Here is a 21,891-nt window from a genome sequence, read left to right as displayed (position 1 = left end):
GGAGTCAGAGCGGGGAGGGAGAGGGAGCCCAGGACTGCCAAATACCAGCCCTAGTCATCTGCACTGGGGACACACAGTGCATGGTGTGCTGGATACTAGAGAAATGGAATAGTAAAACCTGTGAGTGGGTTCCCACAGCCAGTGCCCCTGCGACAAAAGAAAAGCGAGTGCTTTTTGAAAGTCTTAAAGGGACAGGAGCCACCCAGCTGGACGGAAGCGTCCTGGCACACTCAGCTCAGCAGCTGGGAATCCCGGAGAACTCCGGGCACCCTAACCACCTGGGCAGCACGCAGCTGTGAGGCCCCTCACGACGATAAACAGCCTCCCACCAGTTCTACCTCTGTCGTGGCCCCGCCGTAGTGGAGTAGCAGCCTGAGGCTGGCCACGCCCACATTAGCTGTGCGGAATTTCCTCCACAGCAACCCGGGCAAGAATCAGAGACCCCGTCTGCGTGCAGCTGCCCAGCACAAGCCACTAGGGGTTGCTGTTCTCCCAGGAGAGGAAGATGAGGAGCAAGCAGGAAGTGACTTTGTTCTCCTAGCTGACACATGTGCCAACTGCCCATGACTACCTCTATCGCCATGAAAAGGCAGAAGAATTTGATCCAGACTAGAATCACAGACATCCACCCCAGAGAGGGAACCTGGGGAGGTAGACTTAACCAATCTTCCTAAGAAAGAATTCAAAATAAAGGTCATAAACATGCTGATGGACTTCCAGAGAAATATGCAAGAGCTAAGGATGGAGATTACAGAAAAAAAACAACCTTTGGAAGGACTTAAAAGCAGACTGGATGAGGTACAAGAGGCTATTAATGTAACAGAAATAAGACAACAGGAACACAGAAGCTGAGACAGCAAGAGATAAAAGGATGTCCAGGAATGAAACAATATTAAGAGAACTGTGTGACTAATCCAAATGAAACAATATTCGCATTATAGGGGTACCAGAAGAAGAAGAGAGAGAAAAAGGGATAGAAAGTGTCTATGAAGAAATAAGTGCTGAAAACTTCCTGAAACTGGGGAAAGAAATAGTTGCTCAAATGACCCAAAGAGGACAACACCAACACACATAGTAATTAAAGTGGCAAAGATCAAGGACAAGGACAGAGTATTAAAGGCAGCCAGAGAGGAAAAAGGTCACCTACCAAGGAAAACCCATCAGGCTATCATCAGACTTCTCAAAAGAAACCTTACAGGCCAGAAGAGAATGGCATGATATATTTAATGCAATGAAACAGAAGGGCCTTGAACAAAGGATAGTGTATCCAGGACAATTATCATTTAAATATGAAGGAGGGATTAAACAATTCCCAGATAAGCAAAAGTCGAGGGAATTTGTCTCCCAAAAACCTCCTCTACAGGGTATTTTAGAGGGACTGCTCTAGATGGAAGTACTCCTAAGGCCAAATAGATGTCAACAGGATAAAATAAAATCACAGCAAAGGAAGCAGAAGAATCAAACACCAACTAAAGGCAAAATTTAAAATCAACTACCCACAAAAGCAGTTAAAGGAAACACAGAAGAGCATAAAATAAAACACCTAACATATAAAGAATGGAGGAGGAGGAATAAGAAGGGAGAGTAATAAAGAATCATTACACTGTGTTTATAATACGTCAATAAGCGAGTTGAGTTAGACAGTAAAATAGTAACGAAGCTAACTTTGAACCTTTGGTAACCACGAATCTAAAGCCTGCAATGGCAATAAGTACATATCTTTAAATAATCACCCTAAATGTAAATGGACTGAATGCACCAATCAAAAGACACAGAGTAATAGTATAGATAAAAAAGCAAGACCCATCTATATGCTGCTTACAAGAGACCCACCTCAAACCCAAAGACATGCACAGACTAAAAGTCAAGGGATGGAAAAAAATAATTCATGCAAACAACAGGGAGGAAAAAGCAGGTGTTGCAGTACTAGTATCAGAGAAAATAGACTTCAAAACAGAAAGTCACAAGAGATAAAGAAGGACATTACATAATGATAAAGGTGCCAATCCAACAAGAGGATATAACCATTATAAATAATATGTACCCAATACAAGAGCACCAACATATGTGAAACAAATACTAACAGAATTAAAGGAGGAAATAGAATGCAATGCATTTATATTAGGAGACTTCAACACACCACTCACTCCAAAGGACAGATCCAACAGACAGAAAATAAGTAAGGACACAGAGGCACTGAACAACACACTAGAACAGATGGACCTACTAGACATCTATAGAACTCTACACCCAAAAGCAACAGAATACACATTCTTCTCACGTGCACATGGAACATTCTCCAGAATAGACCACATAGTAGGCCACAAAAACAGCCTCTGTAAATTCCAAAAGGTTGAAATTCTACCAATCTACTTCTCAGACCACAAATGTATAAAACTAGAAATAAAATGTACAAAGAAAACAAAAGGCTCACAAACACATGGAGGCTTAACAACATGCTCCTAAATAATCAATGGATCAACGACCAAATTAAAATGGAGATCCAGCAATATATGGAAACAAATGACAACAACAACACAAAGCCCCAACTTCTGTGGGACGCAGCAAAAACAGTCTTAAGGAGAAAGTATATAGCATTCCAGGCATATTTAAAGAAGGATGAACAATCCGAAATGAATGGTCTAATGTCACAATTATCGAAAATGGAAAAAGAAGAACAAATGATGCCTAAAGTTAGCAGAAAGAGGGACATAATGGAGGTCAGGAAGAAATAAATAAAATTGAGAAGAATAAAACAATAGAGAAAATCAATGAAACCAAGAGCTGGTTCTTTGAGAAAATTAACAAAATAGATAAGCCTCTAGCCAAACTTATTAAGAGAAAAAGAGAATCTGCACAAATAAACAGAATCAGAAATGAGAAAGGAAAAATCACAACATACCCCACAGAAATACAAAGAATTATTAGAGAATACTACAAAAAACTATATGCAAACAAGCTGGAAAACCTGGAAGAAATGGTCAACTTCCTAGAAAAATACAGCCTTCCAAGACTGACCAAGCAAGAAACAGAAAATCTAAACAGACCAATTAACAGCAATGAAATTGAAGCAATAATAAAAAAACTATCGAAGAGCAAGACTCCTGGGCCGGATGGATTTACCGTGGAGTTTTATCAGACATATGGATAATAAATGGTACCATTCTCCTTAAAGTTTTCCAAAAAATAGAAGAGGAGGGATTACTTCCCGACTCATTCTATGAAGACAGGATCACCCTAATAGCAAAACATGGCAAAGACCCCACCAAAAAAGAAAATTACAGACCAATATCCCTGATGAACATAGGTGCAAAAATACTAAACAAAATATTTGCAAACCGAATTCAAAAATACATAAAGAGGGTCATACACCATGACCAAGAGGGATTCATCTCAGGGATGCAAGGATGGTACAACATTTGAAAATCCATCAACATCATCCACCACATCAACAAAAAGAAAGACAAAAACCACCTGATCATCTCCATGGACGCTGAAAAAAGCATTCTACAAAATTGAACATCCATTCATGATAAAAACTCTCAACAAAAATGGGTATACAGGGCAAGTACCTCAACATAATAAAGGCCATATATGACAAACCCACAGCCAACATCATACTGAACAGCGAGAAGCTGAAAGCTTTCCTCTAAGATCGGGAACAAGACAGGGCTGCCCACTATCCCCACTGTTATTCAACATAGTACTGGAGGTCCTAGTCATGGCAATTAGACAAAACAAAGAAATACAAGGAATCCAGATTGGTAAAGAAGAAGTTAAACTGTCACTATTTGCAGATGACAAGATATTGTACATAAAAAACCCTAAAGACTACACTCCAAAACTACTAGAAACAATATCGGAATACAGCAAAGTTGCAGGATACAAAATTAATACACAGAAATGTGAGACTTTCCTATACACTAACAATGAACTAATAGAAAGGGAAATCAGGAAAACAATTGCATTCACAATTGTATTATAAAAGAGTATAATACCTAGGAATTAACTTTACCAAGGAAGTGAAAGTCCTTTAACCAGAAAACTATAAGACACTCTTAAGAGAAATTAAAGAGGTCACTAACAAATGGAAACTCATCCCATGCTCCTGGCTAGGAAGAATTAATGTAAAAATGGCCATCCTGCCCAAAGCAATCTACAGATTCAAGCAATCCCTATAAAATTACGAACAGCATTCTTCAATGAACTGGAACAAATAGTTCAAAAACTCATATGGAACCACCAAAGTCCCCGAATAGCCGAAGCAATCCTGAGAAGGAAGAATAAAGTGGGGGATCTCGCTCCCCAACTTCAAGCTGTACTACAAAGCCACAGTAATCAAGACAATTTGGTGCTGGCACAAGAACGGATCCACAGACCAGTGGAACAGAATAGGATCTCCAGACATTAACCCAAACATATATGATCAATTAATATACAATAAAGGAGTCATGGACATACAATGGGGAAATGACAGCCTCTTCAACAGCTGGTGTTGGCAAAACTTGACAGGTACATGTGAGAGAATGAAACTGGATCACTGTCTAACCCCATACACAAAAGTAAATTCGAAATGGATCAAAGACCTGAATGTAAGTCACGAATCCATAAAACTCCTAGAAAACACATAGGCAAAAATCTCTTGGACATAAACATGAGCGACTTCTTCATGAACGTATCTCCCCGGGCAAGGGAAACAAAAGCAAAAATGAAAAAGTGGGACTATATCAAACTGAGAAACTTCTGTATAGCAAAGTACACCATTAATAGAACAACAAGGTATCCCACAGTATGGGAGAATATTTTCATAAATGAGAGAGCTGATAAAGGGTTGACATCCAAAATATATAAATACCTCATGGCCCTCAACAAGCAAAAAGTGAATAATCCAATTAAAAAATGGGAGGAGGAGCTGAACAGACAATTCTCCAAAGAAGAAATTCAGATGGCCAGCAGACACATGAAAAGATGGTCCACATTGGTTGTCATCAGAGAAATGCAAACTAAAACAATGAGTTATCACTGCACACCAGTAAGGGTCGCCACATCCAAAAGTCAAACAATAACAAATGTTGGTGAGGTTGTGGATAAAGGGGAACCCTCTTTTACTGCTGGTGGAAATATAAATTAGTTCAACCTTGTGGAAAGCAGTATGGAGGTTCTTCAAAAACCTCAAAATAAACATACCATTTGACCTAGGAATCCCACTTCTAGGAATTTACACTAAGAATGCAGCAGCCCAGTTTGAAAAGACAGATGCACCCCTATGTTTATCGCAGCACTATTTACATTAGTCAAGAAATGGAAGCAACCTAAGTGTCCATCAGCAGATGAATGGATAAAGAAGATGTGGTACATATACACAATGGAATATTACTCAGCCATAAGAAGAAAACAAATCCTACCATTTGCAACAACATGGATGGAGCTATAGGGTATTATGCTCAGTGAAATAAGCCAAGCGGAAAAAGGCAAATACCAAATGATTTCACTCATATGTGGAATATAAGAACGAAGAAAAACTGAAGGAACAAAACAGCAGCAGAATCGCCGAACCCAAGAATGGACTAACAGTTACCAAAGGGAAAGGGACTGGGGAGGATGGGTGGGAAGGGAGGGAGTAGGTGGGGGAAGAAGAAAGGGGCTTCATGATTAGCATGTGTAATGTGGGTCGGAGGACCTGGAAGGCTGTGCAACATAGAAAAGACAAGTAATGATTTTACAGCATCTTACTACGCTGATGGACAGTGTCTAATGGGGTATTTTGGGGTACTTTGTGAAGAGGGGAGTCTAGTAAACATAATGTTCCTTATGTAATTGTAGATTAATTATTCCCCCCAATAATGTGAATGGGGACTTAGGGTAGAGTGCATTAGTCACTGGGCTAGGACTTTTCACTGTGACATGATAAATTCTCGATATTTAAAAAAAAAATGGTTTCCCTGGATTGTCCCCTTTGTAGTCTGCCACTTCCCCTTCCCTAAACCCCTGTCATGCGGGTATGCCAATAATACTTTCCTTTCCTATAGTTTCACCTTTTCCAGAGTGTCACATGAATGGAGTTGGTAGCTTTTTGGATCTGGCTCCTTTCTCTTAGTAAAATGAATTAAGATTCATCTCTGCTGTTGGATACATCAATAGCTTTTTTTCTTCTGAGTAGTATTTTACTGTATGAATATATCACCGTTTGTTTATCTGATCCCTTGTTAAAGGATATCTTGATTGGTTCCAGATTTTAGTGAGTATGAGTAAAATTGCTATATACATTTGAATGTTGATTTTGTATGAACATAAATTTTCAGATATTTTTAGTAAATACCTAGGAATGCAATTGCTGGGCCATATGCGAAGTCTATGATTAACTTAATGAGAAACTGCCAAATTGTCTTCCAAACATATATGTAAAGTGAGTCTTTCTGAATGTTGGCAGTCTTAAAATATTGCTATAGTTTTAATGTTGGACTGTGAGCTTGAGGTCCAGAAGGCACTCTGACAACTTTGGCAGTTGTATAAGATAGATTTATGTAAAGTATCATTTCAGATTTATTTCATAAATAGCAATATGATTTGTAGTGTAATTTTTCTTTTAGCAATAGTTTCTAATTTGTTCCGAACTAGAGGTTTTTAATAGGCTACAGTGAATTTTATAATTCACTGTGAGCAGGTGCAGCTTTTTGTTTGTCCTGTAGCTAAGAACACTTAGGCTCATATTACGTATAGCTACTGCTTTGAAAATGTGCCTTTGCTTTTAATGCTTATTTTACATTTGTTTTCTGCAGAACCTAAAGTTTTGTCTTAAGCAGTAAGGCAGGTAGCTATTTTCTCATGTCTTCTCAGGGAAAAAAGATTTTTTTTTTTACAGAACATTTGAGTGGTAAAGTTCAAAAATGAATTTGAAATAAAAGCCACAATTGCCAGAGATTATGTATCTTCAGAACTGTTTTCTTTGAAGCGTATTAATTGTAAAGTTTAATTTGTGGAATATTCATTAATAACTTAGTGAAAATTGCTTTTGGTAGTTGAGAGTAGAAATGAGAAATACTTGGAGGGAAATGAGTGTTTAATTTATTGGTTGGCTGAGTGTACTTTCTGGTTTATCTAAGACAGTCCCAATTCTAGAGTAATTGTTTATAGTGCCCCCTTCATTGGCAAGGAGGCGACTCAACAATTTCCATTTCTCATTTGGAGTTACTAAAGAACTTTTTTTTCCTACTTCTGAAAGAAAGAGATAAACAACCAGATCATTCTATACTGTTTTGTACCTTTTTGAGGCATTTAATCAAAAAGTAAATTCAAAGTTTTATATTTGTTATGAATCCAAGCTAAAGACATCTGACAGTCTAATTGACATCTGTCTTCAACATGAACTTCTTTATTTTTAATTTCTTTTTACTTCAGTTTCTTGAGATAACACAAGAGATATGACACTAGACACAAAAATCAATCCTGTAACATAAGGGTTTTAAACTTGCATTATTTTAAATGTAGACATTTTAGTATCTTTTAATAGCAGAGCTTGGGAAAAGACTTATTGCAATATTTAGAGTAGCAAAAATTGGAAACAGTAGTCCATCTTCTTTTGATTAACTAAATTATGATACATACATGGAATACTATGCAGCTCTTAAAAACAATGAGGTAAATTTTTATTGACTTAGAAAAATATATGAGATAAAATTAAGGGAAAAAACAGGTTGCAGAGCATTATGAAGAGCTTCATTCCAATTTTGTAAATAAAAATTAAATGAAAACTCTGATGGCTGAATTTCTAAAATCTAGAAGCACTTACCAGACAATTAACATGGTCAACTCTTAGTGGCAGAATAGGAGAGAAAGAAAATGGACCATTCACTTTTTTTTTCTAAGACTTGCACATTATATTGTAAATACTTCAATATAACGGATTTTAAAAATTACAGGGAAACTTTTAAAAATAGAGTATCTCTATGAGTACCACATCTCTTTTTGTGTGCTCTTGTAGATTTTCTTTTTAGGAATTTTACATATGTAGTTAATTTTTTTTAAATTTTGTTATCATAAGTCTACAATTACATGAAGAACATTATGTTTATTAGGGTCCCCTCTTCACCAAATCCCCCCAACAAACCCCATTGCAGTCACTGTCCATCAGCGTAGTAAGATGTTGTAGAATCACTACTTGTCCTCTTTGTGTTGCACAGCCCTCCCCATTCTTCCCCCCAACATTATACATGCTAATCGTAATACACCCTTTCTTTTTCCCCACCCTAATGCCTCCCTTCCCTCCCATTCTCCCCAGTCCCTTTCCCTTTGGTAACTGTTAGTCCATTCTTGGGTTCTGTGATTCTGCTGCTGTTTTGTTCCTTCAGTTTTTCTTCGTTCTTATATTCCACATATGAGTGAAATCATTTGGTATTTGTCTCTCTCCACTTAGCTTATTTCACTGAGCATAATATCCTCTAGCTCTATCCATGTTGTTGCAAATGGTAGGATTTGTTTTCTTCTTATGGCTGAATAATATTCCATTGTGCATATGTACCACATCTTCTTTATCCATTCATCTACTGATGGACACTTAGGTTGCTTCCATTTCTTGGCTATTGTAAATAGTGCTGCTATAAACATAGGGGTGCATCTGTCTTTTTCAAACTGGGCTGCTGCATTCTTAGGGTAAATTCCTAGAAGTGGAATTCCTGGGTCAAATGGCATGTCTATTTTGAGCATTTTGAGGAACCTCCATACTTTTTTCCACAATGGTTGAACTAATTTACATTCCCACCAGTAGTGTAGGAGGTTTCCCCTTTCTCCGCAACTTTGCCAACATTTCTTGTTTGTCTTTTGGATGGTAGCCATCCTTACTGGTGTGAGGTGATATCTCATTGTGGTTTTAATTTGCATTTCTCTGATAACTAGCGATGTGGAGCATCTTTTTGTGTGTCTGTTGGCCATCTAAGTTTTTTCTTTGGAGAACTGTCTGTTCAGCTCCTCTGCCCATTTCTTTCATTGGATTTTTTTGCTTTTTGTTTGTTGAGGTGCATGAGCTCTTTACATATTTTGGATGTCGAGCCTTTATCGGATCTGTCATTTACGAATATATTCTCCCATTCTGTAGGATACCTTTTTGTTCTATTGATGGTGTCCTTTGCTGTATAGAAGCTTTCAGCTTGATGTAGTCCCACCTGTTCATTTTTGCTTTTGTTTTTCTTGCCCAGGGAGATATGTTCATGAAGAAGTTGCTCTTGTTTATGTCCATGAGATTTTTGCCTATGTTTTTTTCTCAGAGTTTTATGGTTTCATGACTTACATTCAGGTCTGTGATCCATGTCGAATTTACTCTTGTGTATGGGGTGAGACAGTGATCCAGTTTCATTCTCTTACATGTAGCTGTCCAGTTTTCCCAGCACCATTTGTTGAAGAGACTGTCATTTCCCCATTGTATGTCCATGGCTCCTTTATTGTATATTAATCGACCATATATGTTTGGGTTAACGTTTGGAGTCTCTATTCTGCTCCAGTGATCTGTGGCTCTGTTCTTGTGCCAGTACCAAATTGTCTTGATTACTATGGCTTTGTACTATAGCTTGAAGTTGGGGAGTGAGATCGCCCCCACTTTATTCATCCTTCTCAGGATATCTTTGGCTATTTGGGGTCTTTGGTGTTTCCATATGAATTTTTGAACTATTTGTTCCAGTTCGTTGAAGAATGTTGTTGGTAATTTGATAGGGATTGCATCAAATCTGTATATTGCTTTGGGTAGGATGGCCATTTTGAGGATATTAATTCTTTCTAGCCAAGAGCATGGGATGAGTTTCCATTTGTTAGTGTCCTCTTTAATTTCTCTTAAGAGTGTCTTATAGTTTTCAGGGTATAGGTCTTTCACTTCTTTGGATAGGTTTATTCCTAGGTATTTTACTCTTTTTTATGCAATTGTGAATGGAATTATTTTACTGATTTCTCATTCTATTGGTTCATTGTTAGTGTATAGGAAAGCCACAGATTTCTGTGTGTTAATTTTGTATGCTGCAACTTTGCTGAATTCCAATATCAGTTCTAGTAGTTTTGGGGTGTAGTCTTTATGGTTTTTTATGTACAATATCATGTCATGTGCAAGTAGTGACAGTTTAACTTCTTCTTTACTGATCTGGCTGCCTTGTATTTATTTTTTTTGTCTAATTGCCATGGCTAGGACCTCCAGTACTATGTGAAATAACAGTGGGGAGAGTGGGCATCCCTGTCTTGTTCCCGATCTCAGAGGAAAAGCTTTCAGCTTCTCGCTGTTCAATATGTTGTTAGCTGTGGGTTTGTCATATATGCCCTTTATTATGTTGAGGTACTTGACCTCTATATCCATTTTGCTGAGAGTTTTTATCATGAATGGATGTTGAATTTTGTCAAATGCTTTTTCAGCATCTATGGAGATGATCATATGGTTTTTGTCCTTCTTTTTGTTTATGTGGTGGATGATGTTGATGGATTTTCAAATGTTGTACCATCCTTGCATCCCAGGGATTAATCCCAATTGTTCGTGGTGTATGATCCTTTCGATATATTTTTGAATTTGGTTTGCTAATATTTTGTTGAGTATTTTTGCATCTACGTTCATCAGAGATATTTGTGTGTAATTTTCTTTTTTGGTGGGGTCTTTGCCTGTTTTTGGTATTAGGGTGATGTTGGCTTCATAGAATGAGTTTGGGAGTATTCCCTCCTCTTCTATTTTTTTGGAAAACTTTAAGGAGAATGGGTATTATGTTTTCTCTATATGTCTGATAAAATTCACTGGTGAATTCTTCTGGAGCAGAGGTTTTGTTCTTGGGTAGTTTTTTGATTACTGCTTCAGTTTCTTTGCTCCTAATTGGTTTGTTTAAATTTTGTATTTCTTCCTTGGTCAGTCTTGGAAGTTTTTATTTTTCTAGGAAGTTGTTCATTTCTTCTGGGTTTTCCACCCTTTTAGCATATAGGTTTTCATAATAGTCTCTAGTAATTCTTTGTATTTCTGTGGAGTCTGTCGTGATTTTTCCTTTCTCGTTTTTGATTCTGTTTATGTGTGTTGATTCTCTTTTTCTCTTAATAAGTTTGGCTAGAGGCTTATCTATTTCATTTTCTCCAAGAACCAGCTCTTGGTTTCGTTGATTTTTTTTATTGTTTTATTCTTCTCAGTTTTTTTTTTCTTCTCTGATCTTTATTATGTCTGTCCTTCTGCTGAGTTTAGGCTTCATTTGTTCTTCTTTTTCCAATTTCGATAATTCTGGTGTTAGACTATTCATTTTGGATTGTTCTTCCTTCTTCAAGTATGCCTGGATTGCTGTATACTTTCCTATTAAGACTGCTTTCGCTGCGTCCCACAGAAGTTGGGGCTTTGTGTTGTTGTTGTCATTTATTTCCGTATATTCCTTGATCTTTATTTTAATCTGTTCATTTATCCATTGATTATTTAGGAGCATGTTGTTAAGCCTCCTTGTGTTTGTGAGCCTTTTTGTTTTCTTTGTACAATTTATTTTTCGTTTTATACCTTTGTGGTCTGAAAAGTTGGTTGGTAGAATTTCCACCTTTTGGAATTCACTGAGGCTATTTTTGTGGCCTAGTATGTGGTCTAATCTGGATAATGTTCCATGTGCACTTTAGAAGAATGTGTATCTTGTAGCTTTTGGATGTAGATTTCTATAGATGTCTATTAGGTACATCTATTCTAGTGTGTTGTTCAGTGCCTCCATGTCCTTACTTATTTTCTGTCCAGTGGATCTTTCCTTTGGAGGGACTGGAGTGTTGAAGTCTTCTAAAATGAATGCATTGCATTCTGTTTCATCCTTTAGTTCTGTTAGTATTTGTTTCACATATGCTGGTGCTCCTGTTTGGTACATATATATATATATAATGGTTATATCCTCTTGTTGGACTGAGCCCTTTATTATTATGTAATGTCCTTTATCTCTTGTTACTTTCTTTGTTTTGAAGTCTATTTTGTCTGATACTAGTACTGCAACATCTGCTTTTTCCTCCCTGCTGTTTGCATGAAATATCTTTTTCCATCCCTTGACTTTTAGTCTGTTTATGTGTTTGCGTTTCAGGTGAGTTTCTTGGAAGCAGCATATAGATGGGTCTTGCTTTTTTATCCATTCTATTACTCTGTGTCTTTTAATTGGTGCATTCAGTCCATTTACATTGATGGTGATTATTGAAAGATATGTTCTTATTGCCATTGCAGGTTTTAGGTTCGTGGTTACCAAAGGTTCAAGGTTATCTTCTTTAGTATCTTACTGCCTAACTGCAGTCACTTATTGAGCTGTTATAAACATTGTTTAGTGATTCTTTATTTCTCTCCCTTCTTATTCCTCCTACTCCGTTCCTGATATGTTGGTTCTTTTATTCTGTGCTCTTTTGTGTTTCCTTTAACTGCGTTTGTGGGTAGTTGATTTTATTTTTTGCCGTTTGTTAGTATTTGGTTGGTCTGCTTTCTTTGCTATGATTTTATTTCCTCTGGTGACATCTATTTAGTCTTAGGAGTACTCCCATCTAGAGCAGTCCCTCTAAAATACCCTGTGGAGGTGGTTTGTGTGAGGCAAATTCCCTCAACTTTTGCTTGTGTGAGAATTGTTTAGTCCCTCCTTAGTATTTAAATAATAATCGTGCTGGATACAGTATTCTTGGTTCAAGGCCCTTCTGTTTCATTGCAGTAAATATATCATGCCATTCTCTTCTGGCCTGTAAGGTTTCTGTTGAGAAGTCTGATGATAGCCTGATGGGTTTTCCTTTGTAGGTGATCTTTTGTCTCTCTCCAGCTGCCTTTAAAACTCTGTCCTTGTACTTCATCTTTGCCAGTTTAATTATCATGTGTCTTGGTGTTGTCCTCCTTGGCTCTCTTCTGTTGGGAGTTCTGTGTACTTCCGTGGTCTGAGCAATTATTTCTTCCTCCGTTTTGGGGAAGTTTTCAGCAATTATTTCTTCAAAGACACTTTCTATCCCTTTTTCTCTCTCTTCTTCTTTTGTTACCCCTATCGTGCGGATATTTTTCCTTTTGGATTGTTTGCTCAGTTCTCTTAATATTGGTTCATTCCTTGAGATTCTTTTATCTTTCTCTATGTCAGCTTCTATGCATTCTGGTTCTCTGGTTCTGTTCCATCAATGGCCTCTTGCATCTCTTATCCATTCTTATAAATCCTTCCAGAGATTGTTTCATTTCTGTAATCTCCCTCCGGACTTCATCCCTTTCTCTTGTATATTTCTCTGCAGCTCCATCAATATGGTTATGACCTTTATTTTGAATTCTTTTTCAGGAAGATTGGTTAGGTCAATCTCCTCAGGGTTTGACTCTGATTTTGGTCTGTATCAAATTCTTTTGCCTTTTTCACGGTGATAGAGGTTGTTGTGTGGGCCTGGTGCTATGTTTTGGCTGGGAGAACATCCCTTCTAGATGGTTTGTGGCCTTCCTCTCCTGGGAGAACAGCAACCCCTAGTGGCTTGTGCTGGGTAGGTGTGGGCAGACGGGGCCTCTGATTCTTGCCTGGCCACTGTGGAGTTAAACTCCGATGTTGCTGTGGAATTAAGCTCTGCAGTTGCTATGTGTGTGGCCAGCCACGGTTTGCTTATCCAATATGGCAGAGCCGGGTCGGAGGGGAGACAGGTGGGAGGCTGTTTATCGCCTTGAGGGGCCTCTGAGCCGTGTTGCTGCCCTGGGTGTTAGGGTGCCCAGTGTTACCTGGGATTCCCAGGTGCTGGGCTAAGTGTCCTGGGATGCTTTCATCCACCTGTCCCTTTAAGACATTCAAAAAGCACTCGCTTTTCTTTATCCCAGGGGTCCCGGCTGCAGGGACCTGCTCACAGGTCTTACTGTCCTGTTTCCCTAGTTTCCAGCACCCCATGCATTGTGTGTCTGTGCTCTGGTGTGATGGCTAGGGCTGGGTGTTCAGCAGTCCTGGGCTCCCTCTCCCTCCCCACTACTCCAACTCCTCTCCTCCTGCCGGGAGCTGGAGTGAGGGTTGCTTGGGTCCCTCCAGGCTGTGGCTTGTATCTTACCCTCTTCGTGAGGCGCTGGGTTCTCTCAGGTGTGGATGTACTGTGGCTGTTGTCCTGTGTCTTCTGGTCTCTCTTTTAGGAAGAGTTGTGTTTGTTGTATTTTCAAAAATATATCTGGTTTTGGGAGGAGATTTCTGCTGCTCTACTCAAGTCACCATCTTGGCTCTGCCCTCAGGACCATTCACTTTTTACCTAATATAGTTTTTTGAAGAGAAAGAAAATAACCTCTTTCGGGGAAAGTTTATATACGAGTAGAAGATTAAAATAGGCGGGTAGTCTTCTAAATTTCATGTATAAAAATGATATATAAAATTCTTTTTTACAGTGGACAGACTGGCTCTGGGAAAACATTTACTATGATGGGTAAGTACATAAAAGATAAATATTTGCTGGCTTAGTCTACTCTGTCTGTGATGACAGCACCTGGTACCTTTCTTGGGAAGGCGTACTTTCTATATATGATGTTGACCTAATAAAATTAGAAGTATTTTCCAAGTTTCTGTCAGATTGTGAGTTACATGATTGCAAAGTCCATGTTTGCAACTATGTGCCCAACTCAATGCTTAGTACAGAGTACTCAATAAAGTGTACTCAATAAAGTTTGTGAATTAGGTTTAATGATTTTCTAAATATTTATATACCTGTATAACCACTACTCAGATCACGGTGTCTAGTCAATAGCTACCCCAGCCCCTTCCTCTTAAGTATGTATTTCTCTGAGTTCTATCATCATTAATTTTATTTTTGAACTTCTACAAATGAATTTTACTGTATGTACTCTTTTTTGTCTGGCTTCTTTCTCAGCATTATTTCTAAGATTCACCCATGTTGTTGCATGTAGTAGTAATTTATTTCCATTGCTGTATATTATTTATGAATGTACATTTTCTATTCTCCTGTTGATCAACATTTAGATAATTTCCGGTTTTAGACCATGTGAGTAATGCTGCTGTAACAGTTTTTCTTACATGTTTTTAAAGGTTCATTTCTATTAGATACATACCTAGGAGTGGAATTGTAAATAATTATATAGTATATGTATATTCATCTTTAGTAGATATGGCCATGATAGATAAGGAAGTTTCAGGTGCTCTACATCCTTGCCATACTTGGTATTGTCAGGTAAAAAAATTTTAGTCTTTCTGGAGTATGTGTAGTATTATCTCATGTTTATTTATTTATTTTTTGCACTTTCCTGTTGTCTGTTGACAAATCAGCACCTTTCACATGTTCATTTACTTGAGTAGCCTCTCTATAAAATGCCCATTCAAGCTTTTTTCCCATTTAAAATTAACTTACTGTTTTCTCACTCATTTGTGCGTATTCTTTATAAAATAGATTATCTCTTTATCTGGGATAGGATACAGATCCTCCTCTAGGTTTTTCAGCTGTCTTTTGACTTATTTTAGTTTTTTTCCTGTGCTAAAGTATTTTATTTAATGTGGCTGAATTTCAGTTTTGTTTGCTTTTGTTTTTTTAATGGTTTCTGAATTGAGTTGTAATAAGAAAGGTCTTCCTGTCCCTGAGGTTTTAACAGCAAACAACTGAGTACTTAAAATATGCCAGCCACTCTTCCAGGCTCTGGTGGCCTGTTCCAATGCAAGGCAGTGTCCAGGCTCTCATGGAGCTTATATTCTCAGGACAGGATGCACACCTAAAGGCAAATAAATGTCTAGTAATTATGCAAGAGGTAATAAGTGCTATGAAGAAAAATAAAGGTTTGAAGAAAAGAGCTGGGTGTTCTATTTTAGGTAGGTGGGTCCAGAAAGGCCTTTCAGGAGGTGACATTTAAAGAGAATTACTGACTGAAATGAGAGGAGCCATGAGCCTCTCTGGGAAGAGAATCTTCTAGGCAGAGGGATTGCAAATGCACAGGCCTTGAGTTGGGAGCATGCTCGAGTGTTGGAGGAATATCAGGAAGGCCCAGAATAATGGGCAAGTAGGAAGAGAAGTCAGAGTTGTCGCCTGGGATTTTGGAATTTGTTATGAATGAGATGTAAAGTCATCGGAAAGTTTTGTTTTAAGGAAAGAATTACATAATCTGATGTTAAAAGGATTGCTCAGGCAGCTGAACAGAATAAAGACTGTAGGAGGGGCGAGAGTAGAAGTACAATTAGGAACTAAGGCACAGACTAGGGAAAGATGATGAAGGTAACTAACGAATATGTTGAGTATCTTTGTATGTTCTTAACAGGAAAATTGTAAAATTATCTGTGTACTCTAATATTATTTGTCCTCTGTTCATTTACTTGGATTTTCTGTCTCTGTTACAGTTCACAAGGGCCATTTAAAATATTCTAGGTTTAGCACAGCAAGGCAATGGCAGTATTTTAAAATTTATTGATTTCTTGCACACACCACTATTTTGTTAGTTTCTTTGGTCTCTAAGGCATCATATTTAGCTAATATTTACAGGGGTTTTTTTGTGTTTATTTTTTGTATAAAAAATATTTTTGTAAATATTTATAATATTTACAATTTTACATCTTTTCTAGCTATATTTTTTCTGGTAAATGTTAACATTTTAACAAGTTAACATTAAACTTTTCCCAATGTTAACAAAATAGAGATAGGCTTACTCTACAGTTTTCTGTCTGTATAGAAATCTTATAAAATACTCTTGCAGTATCTTTCTTGCCAGTTTGGCTTTTATTGCTCAATTAAAAAAACTAGTTAATGCTAATTTTTAGTAATACCCTGTGAGATAGTTATTATCACTATCATCTCCATCTCAGAGTTAAGAACTCCCTGAGTGTTAGCCTGTGCCCACATAGCCAGTGTGCAAAGGTCAGCCTCTTATAAAATACTCTTGCAGTATCTTTCTTACCAGTTTGGCTTTTATTGCTCAATTAAAAAAACTAGTTAATGCTAATTTTTAGTAATACCCTGTGAGATAGTTATTATCACTATCATCTCCATCTCAGAGTTAAGAACTCCCTGAGTGTTAGCCTGTGCCCACATAGCCAGTGTGCAAAGGTCAGCCTCTGTGACTGAATGTCTGTCTTGCCAATGGGTTTCAGCCCCAGGCAAGTTCGCTATGGATTCAGTGTGACCAAATAAATTGACAACAAACATTCTTTGGGGTGAAAGTGTTTATTACCCGGCTTTTTCTTCGGCGGTAGGTCGAGCACTAGCATCTCTACCTCTGCCCAGAGCACTGGACCAAGCTCTCTATGTAGCGCAATAATCACTTATTGCCTACAGCTGTGGAAGCGGCAGGCCAGCAACAGGCCAGTTACATCATCAGGTGGTTTAAGTTCAGTGAGGATCCTGGTCATAGGAACCCCAACTTCCCCACACTCCACCCCTCCAGGATTCTCGCCTTACAATCTACATGCTTTCAATCTTCTGCAATGGTCCCTGTGCGAGAAAGCTGGAGCACTGTAACCAGATTACACAGCAACAGAGGATAACAATTTAGAGATAATAAAAATTAAGATACAGGAAGATTTTGATACAAAAATTATAATAATCCTCAAGCCTGAGGAGGTTCCTCATGACAAAAATTATAATAATCCTCAAGCCAGAGGAAGTTCCCAATCCACAAAGACTTTAGGGGCGATAAGACACATGTTTTAATGCCACCAACCTAGGCAAATCTTGTCCATCGGGTAGGATGCATGCAAGAGAGTGGTCCCATGATAGGACTGTTGCAGGAAGGGGGTCCCTTCCAGGTCTAGTATACCATACTTTTACTCCTTTCCCCGTGGGGGTTTCTAAAGGGTGTATATATAGTGCTACTGGAGGTGCATGCACTGGCCATAATGATAAAACTCCCTGGTAAGATGCTCCTACCTTCTAGCCATTCAGGATATACTACAGTGACCTTTTGGGGTCACTCTGCTGTTATTCCAGGAATACACAGGAGGCCAGCTTCCAGGCCTTGTCCCCAAGGTGCCAGGAGAGCCAGCCATCGTTGGTCCATGTGTCTAAAGGTCTAAGGCCACGTCCACTCAATGGAGTCTCTGGGGTTCAGTGCAGTTGGTGCTGGCAGCAAGATGTTATTCTGGTGGCCAAACTTCAGCTTCAGTGATTCTTCCTTGGTTTGTACTTACAGTTGTATGGGGGAGGCAGCCATATGTGCTAACATGTCTATGGGGCTGAAAGCTCCCTTTTGGGGTCTCTCATTCAAACACTGTAGCATTGTCCATAAGCGGACTGACCTTCCCCGCAAACTATTGGTATCTGACTTTAGTCCGGATTTTAACAAGCCTTTGTGCCTCTCTATCATGCCTGCTGTGGTAGGATTGTATGGCACATGAAACTTCCACTTGATTCCCAGCTGTCGTACCCATTCGTGCAGTGTATGTCCAGTAAAATGGGTGCGCTGATCACTCTCAATCACCTGTGGTCGGCCATAGGCAGCAAAGAGACGCTCCAGGCCTCTTTTGGTCACCTGCTGGTCTGCATAACGGGTAGGAAAAGCAACTAGAAGTCTAGTAACTGTGTCCACACGTCATCACGTACTGATATCCTTCTGACACAGGTAGAGGCCCAATATAGTCTATCTGCTACCTGACGAGGAGTATAGGCCCCTTAGCTATTGCCCCATGTTGCTGTGGAACTTGGTGTAAGTACCTTTAGGAGCACACGACACACTCCTGCTGGGCTCTACTAACTTCTTCAAAGGTCAAAGGCAAGTCCCACTGATGGGTGACAGCCCACATTGTCTTTTTTTTTTGGTATCATTAATCTACAATTACATGAGGAACATTATGTTTACTAGGCTCCCCCCTTCACCACAACCCCCATTATAATCACTGTCCATCAGCGTAGTAAGATGCTGTAGAATCACTACTTGTCTTCTCTGTGTTGTACAGCCCTCCCCATGCCCCCCACCCCCACATTATACATGCTAATTGTAATGCCCCCTTTCTTCCCCTACCCTTTATCCCTCCCTTCCCACCCATCCTCCCCAGTCCCTCTCCCTTTGGTAACTGTTAATCCATTCTTGGGTTCTGTGATTCTGCTGCCGTTTTGTTCCTTCAGTTTTTTCTTTGTTCTTATACTCCACATATGAGTGAAATCATTGGTCCCAAATTGTACAAACGCTGATGTAGCCATTGGGCTACATCAGAGGCAGGCTTTCCTTCTAACCAACGTATCTGGGCCAATTTATCTGCCTCATCATTTCCTGGGTATCCCAATGGCAAATGACCTGTCACGTGGTATACTGTAATTATTTTAGTCTGACTATAGGCCCATAAGTCTTGCCATAATTCTTGCCCCTGAAGGGGTTGATTACCAACCATCCAGTTGACATGGTACCAGGTTGGTAGCCACAGGGTCAAGCCCTGATAGCCCAGCTGTCAGTGCAGACAACTATAGGGGAGGGCTCCTGGCTGATCAGAAGCCACATAGCCTGCAACTCTGCCATTGGCTGCTCTTCCCCTCACCATCTTCCATCCATATTGTCTCAGTCTTAGGATGGAAGCTATGGCCCTCCATTTTGGGGGCTGCCCACAGCTGGAGCCATCTGTATACCATGCATCTTTGGGTATAGGGGCTCTTCCCTCCCGCCAGGGACTCTCTGCTACTAATGGTTCAAAAGCAAGTTCTTCCTGCTTTTCACTAGTATATGTCACCAGCCCTAACAAGCGTTGGAGATCTTCACTCAAGGGGCTACTAGAGAGGGCACTACGCTTCTGTAGGTAAGCACCCCACTTGGCTCGTGTGGGTGTTTGTGCCACACCATTCCTTGGCTTTTGGGTCCAGTCTCATACCCACTCCAAGATGGGATAGGTGGTTATTACCTTTATCAGAGCCATTCCAGTGATGGGTTCTGTAGCCAGCAAGGCGTGATACATGGCAGCCAGTTGCTTTTCTATCAAAGTATATCATGCCTCTGCCCCTTTCCAGAGTTGTGACCAGAATCCAACAGGCTGGCGAGTTCGTTCGAGCTGCCAGAGACCCCAGCCATAACCGTCTTCAGTGACATGAACGTCCAGCTCACAGAGCCTTCATGGGTCTATCACACTTAAGACCTTCACGGCCTTGACTTCATGTTCTCCTGTAGTAAAGGCAGATGCATATGTCTGATCCCAGTCCCACCTGACACCCTTTTGTACCAACAGGTATAAGGGCTTCAGAATGCTAAGTGCGGTATAAACACTCTCCAGTAGGCTAGAAGACTCAGAAACTCCTGTAGCAATGCTACAGTTGTAGGGGTAGGAAAGGCCTGGACTTTGTCTGTAACTGCTTCTGGTATAATTTTGGCCTTTCCCGACCAGATGACACCCAAGAATTTCGCAGACAAACCAGGTCCCTGAACCTTGGTACTGTTCACAGCCCATCCTTTCTCCTGTAAATGTTGCAGCAGTCTAGGTGCTGCACCTTCTAGATCTGAAAGAGAATCGGACATGAGCATGACATCATCAATATAATGGTCCAGCTGCACCGTTGGTGGTTTCTCCCATGTAGCCAAGTCCTGGGCTAGAAGTCCATTGCAGATGGTGGGACTGTGGAGGTATCCCTGTGGGAGGATGGTGAAAGTCCATTGCCGTCCTTCCCACGTGAAGGCAAACTGTTCCTGACTTTCCTGCTCACTGTCAATGGAAAAAAAGGCACTAGCAAGATCTACCACATAATGGTATGTTCCTAGTTCATGGCTGAGGGTACCCATCAGGCCTGTAATTGAGGGGACAGCAGCTTGCATAGGGGGTATGACTTTATTAAGTTCTCTATAATCCAGTCGTATGCCAGGAGCCATCTGGCTTTTTTACAGGCCACATTGGGGAATTGAAAGGACTATGGGTGGGCTTTATAATACCGCCTTTTCCAGCTCCTGGAGAGTTTCTCCAGTCTCTTTATGCCCTATAGGCAGCTTGTATTGTTTGGTGTTAGTCACCTGCTGAGGCACAGGCAAAGCTATGGGTGGGTGCCTAGCATGTCCTCTCAAAACTGCCTTCACCACACGTACTCTCAGTCTGAACTCACCTGCTGTGGTCTGCAACTGTAGACCCTGCAGGATATCAATCCCCGAAATATACTCAGGAATAGGAGATATATACACAGTATACTCTTTTGTGGGTAGATGCCCTATTCCTACAGGGATTTGGGCTTTTTTCACCCTGATAGCCTTCCCCCCGTATCCATCTATGATAGTGGGGGTCCCGGGGAACCACTCAGGGTTACCATGAATCAATGAACATTCAGCCCCTGTGTCCACCAGAGCCAGGACATGTTGTATGTTCACTGGAGACCAATGGATAGCTATTTCAACATGTGGCCTCTGATCGCCACCTGGTCCCTCAGGGCAGATACCTTGACCTTTCCCTCAGTCAAACTGTGTTCCCCAATCACCTTCCCATGTGGCTTCAAGTGCAGTTGGCTTGTTCTTCAGCAGGAAGTCTTGCAAACACACAGGCTGGACTTGTGGCTCTGTCTTTGACCGCTGCCTCTTTGGCCTTAATGGCTGGAACTGCTGCTCTGGTTTCAGTTGTTGCCATAGCTCTAGTAAGATCCTATTTGACTTCCCATCTAATTTCCTTCCATCTGCTCCTGCTCATATTAAATCAACCCACATCTGGGTCCTCGTAACCTTCATAGGGCCCTGTAAATTCTTCCTGTGAGTAGCAGGTCTTATTTCTTTCTGGATTCTTGTTGCTTCTGCCTCTCCTAAGTCTGCTACTGTACGGGTCACCTCGCTTATGGGCTGGCCTAAGTGAGGGGAAAGAATGGCCACTAGAGACCCAACGAGGGATATAGGAGCCGTTTGAAGTACAGTATTTCTCATCCCAGTAGTGAAAATTTCTTCATCTGGGTTATAGTTCTCTGGACTATAGATGGCATTTCTTATGCCTAGCTCTCGTAGCACCTGTTGAAGCTCAGCATATGTCTGCCATCTATCAGGAGAGGATGGCAAATCACCTGGATTGGGCCACACAGCACGAAGTGCAGCCA

The 21,891-nt window shown here is 40.0% G+C and overlaps 1 protein-coding gene across 1 annotated transcript in view; it reads left to right on the top strand.

Moving 5' to 3' along the window:
• KIF15 (kinesin family member 15) overlaps positions 1-21,891 on the top strand; it is a 167,600-nt gene that overhangs the window by 39,895 nt on the left and 105,814 nt on the right. Inside the window, exon 5 of the mRNA XM_057497184.1 lies at positions 14,315-14,352. Within this exon, the coding sequence (XP_057353167.1) occupies positions 14,315-14,352 (38 nt within the window). The remainder of the gene's footprint in view (positions 1-14,314; positions 14,353-21,891) is intronic.

This window comes from Manis pentadactyla, chromosome 1 (genome assembly GCF_030020395.1).
Source record: "Manis pentadactyla isolate mManPen7 chromosome 1, mManPen7.hap1, whole genome shotgun sequence".
In the NCBI taxonomy this organism is placed as follows: Eukaryota; Metazoa; Chordata; class Mammalia; order Pholidota; family Manidae; genus Manis; species Manis pentadactyla.
The sequence above is the reverse complement of the archived record's forward strand: the minus strand, read 5'-3'. Positions and strand labels throughout refer to the sequence as shown.